Source organism: Hyperolius riggenbachi, chromosome 4 (genome assembly GCF_040937935.1).
Source record: "Hyperolius riggenbachi isolate aHypRig1 chromosome 4, aHypRig1.pri, whole genome shotgun sequence".
NCBI classification, from domain to species: Eukaryota; Metazoa; Chordata; class Amphibia; order Anura; family Hyperoliidae; genus Hyperolius; species Hyperolius riggenbachi.
The window spans coordinates 455,772,525-455,789,029 of NC_090649.1; the positions used below are offsets into that span (position 1 = coordinate 455,772,525).

The window sequence follows — 16,505 nt, forward strand, 5'->3', positions numbered from 1 at the left end:
TCATACATATAGTACAGTAGAGACTCAGTTATCCGGCACTAGGGATGGTCGGAAATGCCAATTTCTGATTCTGCAGAAATTCCGATTTCCGCCAATGGCGATTACCGATTTCCATTTTCCGATTCAGAGTAGTCTTTTTTTGCATTCTCTGATTGGCCAAATACTTTCAAGTTGACTCTGCATTCTCTGATTGGTCTAATCACTTTGATCCAAAGAGGCTGATGCTGTGCTGAATTTTATCCGTCAACAGCGCCACCTAGCTGCAGCCAATTTACCTGTGTTGGACTATGTCTAAAATTGGACCAATGCCCGAAAAAGGCCAATGTTGGGCATAGTCTGGCAGAGGACTGGAAAGGGTTAATATGCACACAAGTGCCGTATGACCTCTTGCAATAGGACTGAAGCTGGGGTGAGTGCAATTTTTAGGAAGTGCTTGTGGTGGTGGCACGTGGCATTAACCTTTTAGCAGCCTTTGGCTGCAGGGACAAATTTTTGCTGCTGGGTAACTGTGCCACACACAGCCTAGCAGGCTATGCAGAGTGGATGGCAGGGAGCTGTTATAGTTACCTGTATGGGCGGCTTCTTCTCTCCTCCCCCGTGGCTGCAATGTAACCCCGCCATGTGTTCTCCGTTCCGATCACATGATATGACATGTGATCAGGATCCAGAAGAAAGTGTAAGTGTTACAGCACCATCCGGTGGTGCAAGAGGGGCGATGGAAGAGTCTCTTCCATCACCCCTCTTCCCTCAGCAGGTGGCACTGGAATGCTGACATGGTCTTCTGGATCCCGATCACATGTCATATCATGTGATTGGTTGTGATCAGGACCCAGAAGACCTGTCGGGAGTTCAGAGCCGCGGGTGGAGGTAGAGAAGAAGCCATCCGGAACAGGTAAATATAACTGCTCCCTGCTGTTATAATTTAAGTAGGCCTCAGTTACTTGGCCTGAGTTTTATGTAAAAGGCTTTGTCCGCAGTGTATGCCTTTAAAATCAATAGAGGTTTTTGTGATGCAGGCAGAGGCATCTCAGGGTCTGCGTGTAGCAGAGGATACACGCAGATACTGAGAACATGTTCCTAAAAGAAGGCCATCGGATTACTCTGACCTCAACACTACACCACAGGAACAGAAAACATTGGCCATATTTACTAAACATCCACGTTCCTGCATATGGGTCAAATGCCTCATTGATTATTAATCAAGTAGGTGTGTATGATGACACCACGAGTGTGTCCACCAATAATCTGGTCTAGGGGGTGGCGAATATGAGGTCACGTTTAACTCATTCCTAGTCGGTATTAATAGCCGGACGAGCTGGAAAGGGGGGCTCTCTCTCTCTGATTCCTGCTATGCTTCAATACTGACTGGAACCCAATTATTTCTCTAAGCATGTTCTTCCTTTCTGTAATCGGATATAATGTATGCTGTACATAGGTAGTCTAGGGTAACATAGAGTAGATATAAGAATACCTGACTAACCACCACAGGGGGTTAGGCAAGAGCGGTAACGCCAAGAAACATGAAGATCTGCTTTGCTTGCTAGGATAAGATGAACTGTATCTATCTGTATATCTGTTTTCTGAATAAACTCCGTAAACATTGAAGAAGCCTGAGAAAAGTCTATCTCCTGCTTGCTGTGTGAAGAGTCATGTTTGCAAACTCCTGCTGATGAGTTTGCTGGTGCCGGAGCAAAAGGTGGATATTACACCTGCCACCTGCTCGTCTGGCTGCACTAGGCAACCAAACGAGGTTTAGAGTGCAAAGCAGTTTTCAAACAAAAAAAATAGTTCGAAGCTGCTAATGGGTTAAGAAGATTATTTTGTGGACTTCATCTTCACCTAGAGTCCCTGAAATCTCACATCTTTATGTGCTTTTCTTCCTACAGGGAGATGGTCTTAAAACACAAATGACTGCAGCGTCGGTGCCAACTTAGCGTATTTCACCTGTACTTATTGCTTTATAACTCCTCAACTACAGTTTCTATAACTGCGTACAGCTCCCATCGATTGCTGCCAAGTCTGAGTATCTCATATTCCTCTTCAGACGGCCCTTTTCAACCACTGTACAGTGCTGGAAATACATTCAACCGTGTCCCGCTCATAAACGGAATGAACTGCATTTTAAAGATTAAGCCCCATTATAAATCTCGAGTTTTTGCTGCTTGGGATGAGGTTCCTCTCAGTCATTTCGTTCTTTCAGCCAGGCAGAATCTAATAGTGACTATTAAAATATTTCCGCATCTCGTTTTCCACCGCAGAATACATTTCTGTGATTTGTAGGCCGCACCGCGCCAAACGTATTGCCGGCTGCTGACGTCGGATCCATAAATCTGCTACCTTTTGTGGTAATAAGTCAGGAGCGTGTATAAGTGTATATATTTTTTTTTACTGGATTACCCATTAAAAATTACAGAGAGTTTAGGGCAGAACTAAATAAACAGGCTCGTTATGTCATAACTCAGGTCTGATTCCTGTTTCTGGGCCATAAACCCAGACGGGATTGCCAAACAAGATGGCTGCAGGTTTGTTGCGGATATAAAGTAACTAATCGTGAGTGAGGAACATTAGAGAGGAGAAAAATCGTAAAACATAACAGCTCGTTACCAATCACCTCAAATCTCTTCCGCCAAGATACATCTACAATTTTCCCGAATCCACGCACATCTGCGACGCACTAACCCCGAGAGCATCTTGATATACATTTGTGATGGACAATTCATGGGCAAAGTTGTCCAAAAATCTTCTGCAATAGGTTACACAAAAACATAAATGTACTTCTCTCTCTCTTCTTGACTACTCCAACTTGCCTCCAGTACATGGACGGCGGTACATATCACAGTGCTCCCCCTCCCCCTCACCCCCTTAATCCTTGCAAAATCCCTTGTGATCCTGATGCAAAACATTCTGTCTGCAAAATACAAGCGCTAGTCTCCAGAAAAGCTTAGCTACTGAGATAAGAAATTACAAACACAGTGTTTTCACTTCAACCTGCCTCTTCCCCCTTCCCTTGAGACACAGGTTAGGGGGATGGAATGATTTGTCTGTGATCTGTCCACACATGAGCAGTTTGCTAGCAAGTAAAGATTAAAGCATGCCAGCAAACTAGCCAAGTACATCTGTAGTTAAATTTTCTTCAGTAACAGCACCACTATTTTGACAATCTGCTCTGCTCAAAAGCCACTGAGTTCTGTTTGTGATGGTTACATTTGGTTCCTGTCATTGCTGAATTAGTTAGCCTTAATTTTATCATATGAGTTAGGTTATCTAAAGCTCACCATACAAACATACAAACATCGATTTTGATTACCCAGATGGACCCTACCAGCCAGCCATTGTGCCTCCCCAAAAATTTGAAGCTGAAGCCACCACTGCTCCAGTGGCAAGAAGCATTTTCATTATTTTAGGAAACAATAGCAACAGTATACAGCTTAGTGTAAAAAAAAATTAAAAACCCCAGAGTTCTCCTCTCTCTGTTTGTGTCAATCATTATGAATCATAGTTTGCACAAAGGAAGAAGTAAAACTTATTGCATCACTTACCACCTACTATTGCTTACCACCATTACCACCACAGAAATATTGAAAGGTTTTTTTTTCTCATTTGTTGTTGTTGAGAAATGTGATGGAATTTCCTGTCCTTTTTTTCTCAAAATAAGAAAATGATCGATCGAGAATGGTGGAATTTCTGACCAATTTTTATTAAAATTGAATGGTATAGAGTAAAATGTAAGTTTCTTAATGTATACCGTAAACCCAAGCAATTTTTTCAGAGTTGTCAATCTTTTTTTTCATAATTGGGGAAAAGTTGAACACACGTTTGGAGTACAATGATTAGGTTTGTCAAATCTTCCAATCAATCAGTAAAATGGATTGTAATTTTTGAATTGAAAATAAATTGAAACAATTGTATAGTGTGTGGCCATCTTTAGGTTCACCGCAATGACACATTCATTCAATAGGGCGAAGAGATCCTGCACAACTTCAGGAATGCTGGTTGTGTGTATGTCTAGAATAAGCAGTCCAATCTCAATAACAGCTGAGAGCAAATGCAAGACAGCTTTCCCAATGAAAAATGCAGAGCTGCCGTGAAAATACAAACGTAATCACAGGTATCTGTGGGTAATACAATTTGTTAAAGAGAACCAGAGATGAAGCACCCTCTTGTATTTTACCTTATAAATCAGTGAGAACATGACAGTAAACACCTAATCTGCTCTTTGTTTCATTGTTCTCTGTTTAATCTGACTGTTATCACCTCTGATAAGAATCCCCGACTGAGCACTCAGTCTAGCTTTGCTACTGAAAGATTATTGCTGAGTCTGTCTTCTCTGGTGTCTTTTCTAGCCCAAGCCTGCGCCCTTGTGGCTCTGCTATAATGACTCAGCTATAAGTCAGCATGGTAAGTGTCTTCTCTAATGTTCTTACTGATATATATACACAAGGGTGCTTTGTCTCTGGTTCCCTTTTAAGCCTTGAACTAGTGATGATTTGATAATATTGTTTCTTTTATTTTGCTTCTTTGGGAAAAAGCTTTCAAAAATTGGATATCTGATGGATATGTTTTTTATTTTAGAGCAAAAAGAAGTATCTACAGTAAAACAACTTACCGACTTTTTTCTAGAGTTGGTGATGCTTCGACTTGAGAAACTGGCACATTTTCTGGGTGCAGACGAACGGTGTACCTCCCTGATCGCTGCAGGAAGACGGCGACCTCCACTCTGCAGGTGGCGCTGTTACTCCTCAGCCAAGGGCTGATCAGGGCAGGACTGCGGCTTCCACTGGAACTGTAGAATATGAAGTGACCTATAACAAACAACGGGGTAAAGCTCACTGTTATTAAATGGGAACACAAGTCACATAAGGCAACGTACAAAATCATTATCGGCTCATAGATTAAACCAAGAAATAGGCCAGTCTAGTAAAGAGTAATTCTGTTGTAAAAGAGTGTCTTCAACCCCATTAAATCATAAATTGTACCTGTTTTCTTGGCATATGTGAGAACAGCTGGTGTATAACACATTCATACCACCCAACATTTCAAATCGGGAGAGACAGAATGAGCAGAGTTGGATGTGGCCAAATAGGCTCAATGTAAAGGATGCAGCTAATGGGGGGGTGGGGGGGATATTTCCCACTATTCTCCTTAACATACAGTACCTAGCAAATCTGGTGATTATAGCATTTATAGGAGCTTTGCTATTAACTGTTAGTCTGTGCCATTAAAAAGCATCTGAAGCCAATAAAACAAACAAACAAAAAAGATACTTAAAGAGGGCCCGAGGTAGGCTAAAAAAAAATAACATAAAAGTAGGCTACCTGATCCGGGGGGCTAAGCGGATCAGGTAGCCACAAAAACCACCGCTCCGGCTGTAATGGCCTATAGGTCACGGAGAGACTGTGTCTCTCATTCACAGTGTGCAGGGAGGTGGGGGAGTGGCAGGGGGCGTGGCCATGGAGAGAGAGCTGCCTAATGGCAGCTCTGGAAACCCTGCAGGAACACCCCTGTCAAGCTTTTTGAACAGGGAATCCCTCTCCCTGTGTTTACTTCCGAGGTAGTGATAAATGTTGTTGCTAATCTTGAGGGGCTATAGCACGGGGATGGAGGGGAAGAGAGCGGCAGTGTAGTGACACAGAGGCATGTCAGGAGGCAGAGCGCATGCCTCTGTGTCCCATCTGCCCACCTCGGGTTCTCTTTAAAGAGTGCCCGATATTCAGGACTTTGCTGTGTTGCAGGGGGGGGGCAGATGTTCATAGGACATGCCGGAAGCAGGAGATTTGAGCGCATGAGACAAGTGGACAAAAAGGGTGCCCTATTCACTCCCATTATAAATATCATTTAATGGGCGCCAAACAGGGAAAAAAAGGCGCCGGAGATTAACGTTTTACAAACGGCGCCCGGAGATTTTTAAGGTTTTATAACTGTGCTTGTGATGATTTAACGTTACAAAATGAGCCCGTGACGAATAACGTTTATAAAGATACTAAACATATTTATCCTGTTTAATTAAAACATTATTTAACATTTTAACCCTTACTGTTTGTAAAACATTATTATTCACAAAATAAAGCGATCAGTACGTAACGTAAATTGTAATATATTTTTTACAATCACTATTTGTAAAACATTTCTAAAACATTATTATCCACCCAAAAAAAATTATTTAAATTTTTTTATTTAAATGTTTTATTTATTAATGTTTGTAAAACATTATTATCCATAGAGGGTCTTAGGTTTAGGCACCAAAAACTTAAGACCCCCCTGGTGGTGCCTAAACCTAAGACCCCCCTGTCTTAGGTTTAGGCACCACCAGGGGGGTCTTAAGTTTAGGCACCCCCAGGGGGGTCTTAGGTTTAGGCACCACCGGGGCGGGGGGTCTTAGGTTTAGGCACCACCAGGGGGGTCTTAAGTTTAGGCACCACCAGGGGGTCTAGGGGTTAGGGATAGGTACAGGGAGGGTTCTGTGTGAGAGTAGGGTTAGGTATAGTTTTAGTACAATTTTAATTATACTAATCAACAGTTATTATGAATGTACTTATATTAATATCATTGTTATAAACAATATTTTCACATTTTATTATAATAATAAACGATAAATCAAGATTATCCATAACAATATATAATTATAATGTTTAAACAAATATTACAGTTTTTTTAACAAACGTAATTATAAGTTTCAGTTTAGAAACAGGGAAGATTAACGTTTTAAGAATTGCCGATTTCATACACATTATTTAATGATTTATAAATTCTTAAAACACTATTTGTAAACGAAATTCTACACAATATTTTTTATAAACGATAATACTGCTTATCGTTTACACCACGCGCCCTTTTTTCCCGACGCCCTTTTTTGATGTACGCGGACATGCCTCTGAGTCCCCCACACACCGTTCTCAGACCCCCAGAGCAGTAGCTATGGGTGGGCAATGGAGGACATATGTCCCCGGGCGCAGCACTGTGAGGGCGCTCAGCAGCACAGCCATTGCACCCCCATGTGCATGAGAGGTGGTTCGCTGGCTGCCCGAAGTGCCCCTGCTTCTTCCCCCCCCCCCCTGCAGAAGCATTAACAGCAGCAGAACAAGGCTATCTAAAGGGGGCACATCTGGCTATCTAAACAGGGTGAAGGGAGCACATCTGGCTAACTAAAGGGGCACACATTTGGCTATTTAAAAGGGGGGGGGGGCACATCTGGCTATCTGAATGGGGTAAAAGGGGCACATATAGCTACCTAAATAACTATTGACTCCACCCATGACCACATTTTAGCGACAAGCTATTCCGGAGGATGAGAGAGGAGAGGTATTCCCTGTCGCTGCACGTGTTCCCCAGCTGCAATTGGGCCTCTCCCTGCCTGCGCCCCCTGCTGCTCCCCTCCCTAGAGCTGCTCTCATGCTCTGTGTGAGAGCAGCTCTTCCAGCTTAGTGACCCCAGAGGTTGCGATAATGAAACTAAGAGGATACAGGCCAAGGAAGTGGCTACCTGATACGCCAAGCCCCCGGATCAGGTAGCATTGTTTTTATTTTAATTTGTCCCCACCTCTGGTTCCTTTTAAGGAAAGGGAAGACTCTGGGTTCTATAGAGCCTTTCCATTCCTCTCCCGGTCCCTGAGCTCCAACACTCGCTCTCCTGTTCAAATCTCCCGTTATGGGAGGCTTCAGAAAATGCTGCGCATGAGCGTACGATAAAGCTCATGCGTGCGCAGTATGGAGCCACCTGTCTTTGGGAGCACTCTGGCTCCTGAAGACCTCTGAAGCCTCTCATGCTGGGAGATGAACGAGAAAGTGAGTGCTGGAATAGGGACCATGAGGAGACCAGTAAGGCTCTATAGGACTCAGAGCCTTCCCTCTCCTTAGGTAAGTATCCTAAAAAAAAAATGGCTTCAGACTTACTTTAACTTCAATGCAATTCATGAAAGCATTTTGGTGAAAATTTGCAGTAATCCCTGAGGTTTAGAGGCATTCTTGCTCACACCTATCTGTAAGACCTCAACCTAATATCAGAAAAACAAACCAGGCTGAGGAGGAACTGAAAAATAAAAGTCAAAATAAACATGCAGAAGTCATACTTACCTCCTGCTATCACTTGAGCCTGGGGAAATGTGGAAATTATCTTGCACATCAGTTGTCCTATCAGTTATAACTGACAGCAACTGATATAATGAAAAAGGGCCCTAAGGTTTTCGGTTCTGACTAGATCTAGTCGAACTGTAAGAAATTGTTGTCAGAAGAAAATGGAGAGCTTCTGAGAGAAACTGAGGGCGGGGTAAATATGTAATATCTGGTTGCAGGTACATCATGGGCTTGATTCACAAAACGGTGCTAACTGTTAGCACGCTGTGAAATGTGCTTTGCGTGAAATTTCTCGCGTTAACGGTCACATTCTCGCGATAAATATGCGTTATGGCGCGAACGTTAACGCGCCAAAAGCCGTGCTAACAGCACCGTTTTGTGAATCAAGCCCCATGTGTTTATTTTAATCAATTTTACCCGGTTCAAGTTCCCTTTAAAGAGTAGCCGATACCCCCTTTTACATGAGAAATATATTCCTTTTCACAAACAGACCATCAGGGGGCGCTGTATGACTGATATTGTGGTGAAACCCCTCCCACAAGAAACCCCTCCCACAAGAAAAGTACATACTCCTGGCAGTTTCCTGTCTGTGAACCTTGCTGCATTGTGGGAAATAGCTGTTTACAGCTGTTTCCAACTGCCAAAAACCATGCAGCAGCTACATCACCTGCCAACAGTAAAATGTTCACTGGAGTTCCTCTTTAAAGAAAACCTGAACTGAAAATTAAAAGTCAAAATAAACATACACAAGTCATACTTACCTCCTGTGTAGTCTACTTCTCAATCTCTTTTTCCTCTCCCACGTCCTGTTTTGTCCATTGTGATCAATGGAATTCTCCGTCCTCCATTTTGAAAATGGCCATTACACCATAACAGCTTTTTGGTCAGCACACAGTTAAACTGTAACATCGCCCACTTGAGCCATAGGGAAACATGGACATTACCTGGTACATCAGTTTTCCTCTCAGCTATAACTGACAGCAACTGATATTTTACTGACAGCATCTGATATATTTCATATCTGACAAAATGTTGTCAGAACTGGAAGGGATCTTCTGAGCTTCTGAGAGGAATTGATGGCAAGGTAACTATGTAATGTTCATTTGAAGTTACCTCATGTGTTAATTTTAAATAATTTTACTCAGTACAGGTTCCCTTTAAAGAGAACCCAAGGCGAACCTCAGGTCAAAGGTTAAATCTTCCAGAGGCTTCCTACGCCATCCTCCGGTCCTCCACTGCTGCCACAGGATCTTCCTGCATTCCTGCACATCACGACCACGCTCCTCTTCATGCTTGAGAACGGTAAATCCATGGAATTGTGGAGGCAAGCTTGGAATCAGACAAGAGCTTGTTAGTCTCCTTTAGGGGGCTGGTCTGTGCTCGGCAACGGGGGACAAAAGGAGAGCGTAAGAAGCCCCTACATGGTCCAGAGGTTTTCCTCTCCTTAAGTACAGTACTTAACTGTTGACCCAGGTATTGGTATTATTATTTATATTTATATAGCGCCGAGTCAGCGCTGTACAGAGTACATTGTATTGTCACTCAACTGTTCCTCAGAGGGGCTCACAATCGAATTCCTACCATAGACATATGTCTCTGTATGGTGTAGTGTATGTATTTTAGTCTAGGGCCAATTTAGAGGGAAGCTAATTAACTTACAGTATCTGTAAGTTTTTTGGGAATATAGGAGGAAACAAGAGTGTCTGGAGGAAACCCATGCAGACACGGGGAGTACATACAAACTCTGTGCAGACAGTGCCCTGGATGGGGTTCTAACCGGCAACCCAGCGCTGCAAGGCGAGAGCGCTAAATACTACGCCACCATGCTGCCCGTTACACTTTTAACCTGTAGGACGCTGCAGACACACCGAGCTACACAATAGGTTGCTGAAGTTTAAAAGTCCACGTTCCAAAGTAAAGCTTATAATTTACACTAAGCAATGGGATTGGTTCTTGTTTAGAGAGTTTTAGATGTAGATGGGCTATATATATGGTTGAAATTCTCATTTCTCAGTGAACAGGAGGCATTTAAATATAGAAACATCATAAGTTATAGATAAGGACTTTAGGCCCACCGTTTGTGTTTATCCTGTGGCTGCTGCCCATCATCTATTATCCATTTAGCCGACAGGGGGGTCCAAACGGCTGATCTGCTCAGCCAGTGATTGATGAGCCTTTCCAGGCATAATCTATCTTTCCCGAACGTTAAACTGAATAAGATGAGCGCAGATAGAGACAGCCTGCCGGAGTTTCATGCCAGTAATACTTTCCATTGTTGCATGAGGTTTTTGAGTGTTTGCGTTATGAATTGCATTTTTGCATCTGCTGAGGAGTGCAAACGTTTGGATGGGTTGAGATGGGTCGAGATGTGATCTCGAGGCCCTAATTCAATTCACTTTTTCTCCTTAGTTTTCTCCTAAGTCATTTTTCATCTTTTGTTTAAAATACATACATACAAAAGGATTTTATCAGCACTTGGCAACTGAAAAAGAATCAACAGAGACGGATTTCTGGCATGGCCCCAAAGGCCCAGGCCTTGGGTGGCTGCAGCCGAAGGGGGGCACCTAAACATGAAACCCCTACCCCTTTCCTATGTAGCAACCCCTAGTTGCTACATATGAAAAAGTAGGCAACAATTGAAAAGGGAAGCTGATGCCCATGCGAGCTGTATATGAAAGAGAGGAGCAGCATTACATGTATAGCACACATGGAAGATGGGGCTACACATGGTGGGAGGGGCACTGCTGCATATGGAAAGGGAGCCACAACACTCTTGGCCTAGGGGCTGAAAAAGTATAAATCCGGCCTTGAGTATAAAAACGTAGGTGAAAAAGTACTGCGAAAATTATTTATTAACTTGCTGGTGGCCTAAAAGGCCTTTTACTGATAAGGTGTGAAAATAGCACCTAGGAGAAAGAGAGTGAACTAAATAAGGGCCTAGTCAAGTGCAAATGTATGTTTTCGCCCGTTCGCAACACGATACTTTAGTTTTGGAATGATACTGTGTATATTATGATGAGTGGTGCCTTGTGTCCTTCAAACAAGGTCTACTGCAGACCATGCTGGTTTCCACCAGATCATGCTTCACATTTAGATAGTATTGTGCCTTTCCCAAGAGGAGAATGCTGTGCTCAAGGCAGTTAAGCCCAAATGGTTTAATCAGGGGTGTAACTAGAAATCACGGTAGCCCCAGGAAATTGTTTTATAGGGCTCTCCAACATTCCCACCACCTTCCTCCTCCTCTCATGGTGACCCTTAACGCCTGAAGTTCTACCTGCAAGGGGTTAAAACAAGTGCAGCCACTATGACTCCCGCAAGAGTAGCCTCAAAAACACTTGATATGGAGGGTGGCCGTATTGGACTACCCTTGGTCTCAGGTTGTTGCTTTCCCAGCAGTTATGCCACTGCGTTCAATCTTAGCTTCATCAAAGCAGACAATTTATTTTCCTACAGTCAGAGAGTATTTACATTTGTTGAGGTGGAAACGCCACCTGGGCTTTTTAAATATCTCTAGCCGAGATGCTTTCTTCTGCCCACTATGACATAAAGCCCAGGCTGGTGAGGTATATTTCTGTGAAGTTGTTCCTTCTACAGGTTTCTCCCATCCATAGCTCAGCCAGAAAAAGCACAACGTTCCTCATCACATCTCTTATGGCTCATACACACGAGCCACCGCTTAAAGAGACACTGAAGCGAAAAAAAAAATATGATATAGTGAATTGGTTGTGTACTATGAATAATTACTAGAAGATTAGCGGCAAAAAAAAATATTCTCATACTTTTATTTTCAGGTATATAGTGTTTTTTCTAACATTGCATCATTCTATAATATGTGCAGATTACACAACACTCAAAATGAGTCTTTCAGAGCAGTCTGTGAAGTAATGACCTCTCCTCTAGCAGAGGAAAAGTAAATAGTCCAGGAACAGTTGAGATAATAAAAGTCAGATAACAGCCCTCTCCACCACTAACTTAGTCGGAGAGCTTAATGGCTTGTTTGCATAGAGATAACAACTGGAGTTTCTCAACTCTTCCTGTACTGGAAACAATAAGACTGATTTATCTGATCTTAATGTTTTATTTCTTAGCTGTGCTACACATACAAATCATAATATCATCATTTTTTTTTCGCTTCAGTGTCTCTTTAATGGCAAGAGCCATACAAAAAAATACAAAAAAGCAGCAACAGCTCCTCGCCAGGTCCCTCTGTGCAACAGCCGTACACACGGCGCACAGAGGGACACAGATTCGGCGGAAGCTGTCGCCAAAGGTTCCCCCCCCCCGCCGTCCCCCCGCCGGAAGCTCCATACATTGTGTATGGAGCTGCTGTCGCTAGTCCGCATACACACGGCGGACTAGCAACAGTTGCGTCGAAGTTGCGGCGACAGCTGTTGCCGGCGATTGGCCAAGTTAATCGCCTGGCGACAGCTCTGAGTAGCAACGGTTCGGGTGCGCGCTTCATACACATGGGCGACCTGTCGCCGCAACACGCGCGTGCCACGCAGGGGCTACCACACATACACATGGGCTACCGTTGTTGCTGTTGCTAGCACACAGGAGACGTGTGCGCAACAGCTCGGCGACCGCTCTGCCTGAGCGACAGCTGTCTACACGTCTCTGCCCAACAGGCAGAGACGCAGCGGAAGTGGTCGCCGAAAGTTTCGTCCCCCTGCCGGAAGCTCCCTTCTGGCTGTGGGTATCGGTCTCTAGTCCGCGCATACATACGCAGTATGCGTGGCGGACTAGCGACAGTTGCGGAGACAGAAGTTGCCGGTGATTGAACTTTTCAATCGCACGACAACTGCTGTCTATGGCGACAGTTTGGGGTGCGCGCCTCATACACACGGGGCAACTGTCGCCCAGACATGCGCGTGCCACGTGTTTGTGGTGACAGTTGTGCCACGTGTGTATGAGCCATTACAAAGGTTATTTTGGCCAGGCAACCAGTTTTAGGAACAATCATGTTTATTCCAATCATCTTCCATTTAAGAAGCATGGAGATCACAGAGCTCTTGAGAACCATTAAATCATAATACTCTTTTGTGGTCTTATCCTTATCTGTGCCTTGAATTAAAGCACATCTGAAGTTAGGGAGATACGGAGGCTGACATGTTTATTTCAGTTTAAAAAAAATGCAATTTGCCTGGCCGTCCTGCTGATCCTCTGGCTCTTATACTTTTTAGGATGGTTTTACACCTGACCATTGCATTTGTGGTTCAATGTGCAGTCCCCACTTCACTACACTGCAACACACAAAATGACATTCATACGACCCTGCTGCAGAGTGCACAAACAGTATGGTTTGCATAGCGCCATCCCCCCCCCCCCCCCCCTGCACGCCCCTCGCTGCGTGACATACTTCCTGCTGGGCAGGAAGTACATCACTGGGATTCCCAGCTTTTTGCGCGTCGTATTATCGTCGTGTCATACATGCGGGCCACACTGCTGCCGCCAACTTATTTAACATTTCTGCCTCACACATTGACTTTCATTACTTTGCTGCAGAAGTATGACGGTCGGTAATGCAACAGAGCTTTCTGTCGGTGGGCTCTGATCCCTCCTGGGATTTTTGTTTATTTATTTAGAAATATTTATTTCCTTTTTTTTTTTTTAAATACATTTCCCCCCTTTTCTTTTATTTTTATGTTCCTCCCTCCCCCCGCCAGCCAGTCACAGCGATCGGCTCTCATAGATATCAGCCTATGAGAGTCGATCGCTCTCTGTGACTCCAAAGGGCACAGTCGTGTCACACGACTGTCCCCAGTACAGGGCTTGCCTTAGATCGCAGCACTGTACAGTTATTAGAAGCCGCTGGGAGACGCGAGATCTCCTGCAAAACTGCACTTGGCGCCAATTGAAGTTAGGCGTCCTGGGGCTGCTGCCGCGATCACGCCCATCGGTGTGACGCGGTCATGGTGTAGTTAAGCGCATGAATTTGTTGGACTACATTTTATTAGCAATTGGACAAAGCACTTTTGCATTGTTTTAGGCTGCTATTTTTACATAATGTATATATTTTATATTATTTTTCTTGTGTTTTTGATTTGTGTAAAAGCGGCCTTAGCCCTAGTTCCTGTTTCATGTATGTGATTCGGACAGACACTACTGCAGCTAAAGAAATCGGCAGGACTGCCAGGCAACTGGTATTATTTAAAAGAAAATAAATATGTCAGCCTCCGTATCCCTCTCACTTCAGTTGTGTGCTTTAACTAGGCAAAGCAAAGGAAGGCAAGGCAGAGAGAAGGAAAACAAATCCAGCGATGACCTTGACAAAAGCATAAACATGAGCTAACAAAGACACTCATATAATTACAAGAGCATAACACGAAATGACGCGGCCATAAAGCAAACAAACTGGAGTGTGACCAGATGGAGAGGATCCACACAGCTTATTAGACCTCCACCAGAAAACGCCGTCCCTCGCCTTCTCCTGCTTCCCGAAATACGGCCTATAAAACGGATGAATTGGGCAGCCAGGGAAGCCGGGCCTCTCTATTCGCCGCTCTGCTCCTTTCCCGAACGAGCCAATCCTGTTGTCTATAAACATCATTTTGTGCAGCTGCCATTGGCTCCAGACCAGAGAAACTGAATTTTCACATCAAATGTGGTGCTAAAATCTCACTACAGTCAATTTCCTTCTCTCCGGCATTGTCTGCCCGCTCATGTGGACAGAATAGCAATCAGGGAAAGTTTCAGATAGCCAAGAATAATAGCTGAGCGGCCTGACACAGGAACGCTTCAACCGGTGAGCAAACATAACTCGTCTTCGGGAGAGATTAGAGTGATGTGCATATGGATCCACCGCTATATCCCGGTGCACAAGTCTACAGAGACTGACTTCAGCCTCGCCATCTTTTTAAAAATAAACCCAAGGTGAAATCTGGAAGACAAAAAAAACAGATACCTGGGTGGAGGAAAGCCACTAGATCTAAAGTGGATCCGAGGTGAACTTTTACACATTGAATAATTGTGTTCCTTTCCTATTGTTTATAGGGCATTCCTCAAGCCAAATACTTTTTTGTTTTTGTTTTAATACTCTAAAGGTGGCCATACACTGGCCCGATTCCCGGCCGTTTCGACAGCAGATTCGATCCTGGGATCGAATCTGCTGCCAATCGTTCGCGGTAAACGCCGCCGACGATCCGATTTCCTCCCGAAATCGGATCGGTCCGTCGATCGCGCCGTGCGGGAAATTACCCTCGATCGCCCGCGGTTAAGTGCGCGTCGCTAGCGGCGGCCGATCCGATGAAAAATACATTACCTGATGCGGGCTCCCGGGCGTCTTCTCTGCATCTTCTCAGCGCTGCACCCGCTCCATCCCGGCGCTTCCTGGGTCACTGCAGTGACCCAGGAAGTTCAAATAGAGGGCGCTCTATTTGAACTTCCTGGTCACGGAGTGACACAGGAAGCGCCGGGATGGAGCGGGTGCAGCGCTGAGAAGATGCAGAGAAGACGCCCGGGAGCCCGCATCAGGTAATGTATACGGGGGGGGGGACAGGCGGCAGGAGCAGCTGAACAGATTGTGATCGGTTTCAGGCTGAAATCGATTCACAATCTGTTTGCAGTAAAGGCAGCCATACGATCCCTCTCTGATCAGATTCGATCAGATAGGGATCTGTCAGCTGGTCGATCTGATGGCACATCGACCAGTGTATGGCTGCCTTAATTCTCTATAAACTAAAAAAGCCACACCCACAGGTTTTCAGAGAGCCAAGGCAGTAGCAAGGGCTCATGGGAGTTTAGTCGGGGCAGGAGGAGGGGGAGGTGTTACTAGCTATTGATTTCAGAGGCAGAGGGGAGGAGGGAGGAGGAGGGGGGATTAGGCTGATGGCTCAAGATACAGATAAGCCTGCTACTGTGTAACTATTTGACATTCCTGGACGTGAAACTCACATCCAGGAAGCCATGTGCGCTCCTGCGCGTTCCCGCGGCCGATCGAACGCGTGCACGCGCGCTCGCGGTTTGTTAGCCAGCGAATCAGTGAATCGGGCAACGGTGCCTGATCACTGATTCCTCTCCCCCGCAGAAAAAGCGACAGCTTCTCTCGGAAGCCTAGCTTTTTCTGCTTCCTATTTCCCCTACGTCGCTCTAAGCGTACGTGTTACGCTTAGAGTGACGTCACTGTAAACAAACTCATGTGGCCAAAAAGTAAACTACAGCTAAATGTTAAATAAAAATAAAAATACACATATTTACTAAAAAAAATACAATTTAAATCCCACCTTCCCAAAAATACCCACATAAAATGTTTAATTGAAAAAAAACAAAAAAACATTACAATTAAAAAAAAAAAAAACACAAATATTTACCTAAGGGTCTAAACTTTTTAAATATCTATGTAAAGATGAAATATTTCATTTTTTTTTAATTATAAGCTTGTAAATAGTGATTAATGCAAAACGGAAAAACTGCACTTTTATTTCCAAATAAAATATT

The 16,505-nt window shown here is 44.2% G+C and overlaps 1 protein-coding gene across 7 annotated transcripts in view; it reads right to left on the reverse strand.

Annotated features, from left to right (window-relative positions):
• ALK (ALK receptor tyrosine kinase) overlaps positions 1–16,505 on the reverse strand; it is a 942,963-nt gene that overhangs the window by 432,098 nt on the left and 494,360 nt on the right. For all 7 annotated transcript variants that reach the window (XM_068232762.1, XM_068232763.1, XM_068232765.1 and 4 more), the window contains one exon: positions 4,607–4,802. In XM_068232762.1, the coding sequence (XP_068088863.1) occupies positions 4,607–4,802 (196 nt within the window). The remainder of the gene's footprint in view (positions 1–4,606; positions 4,803–16,505) is intronic.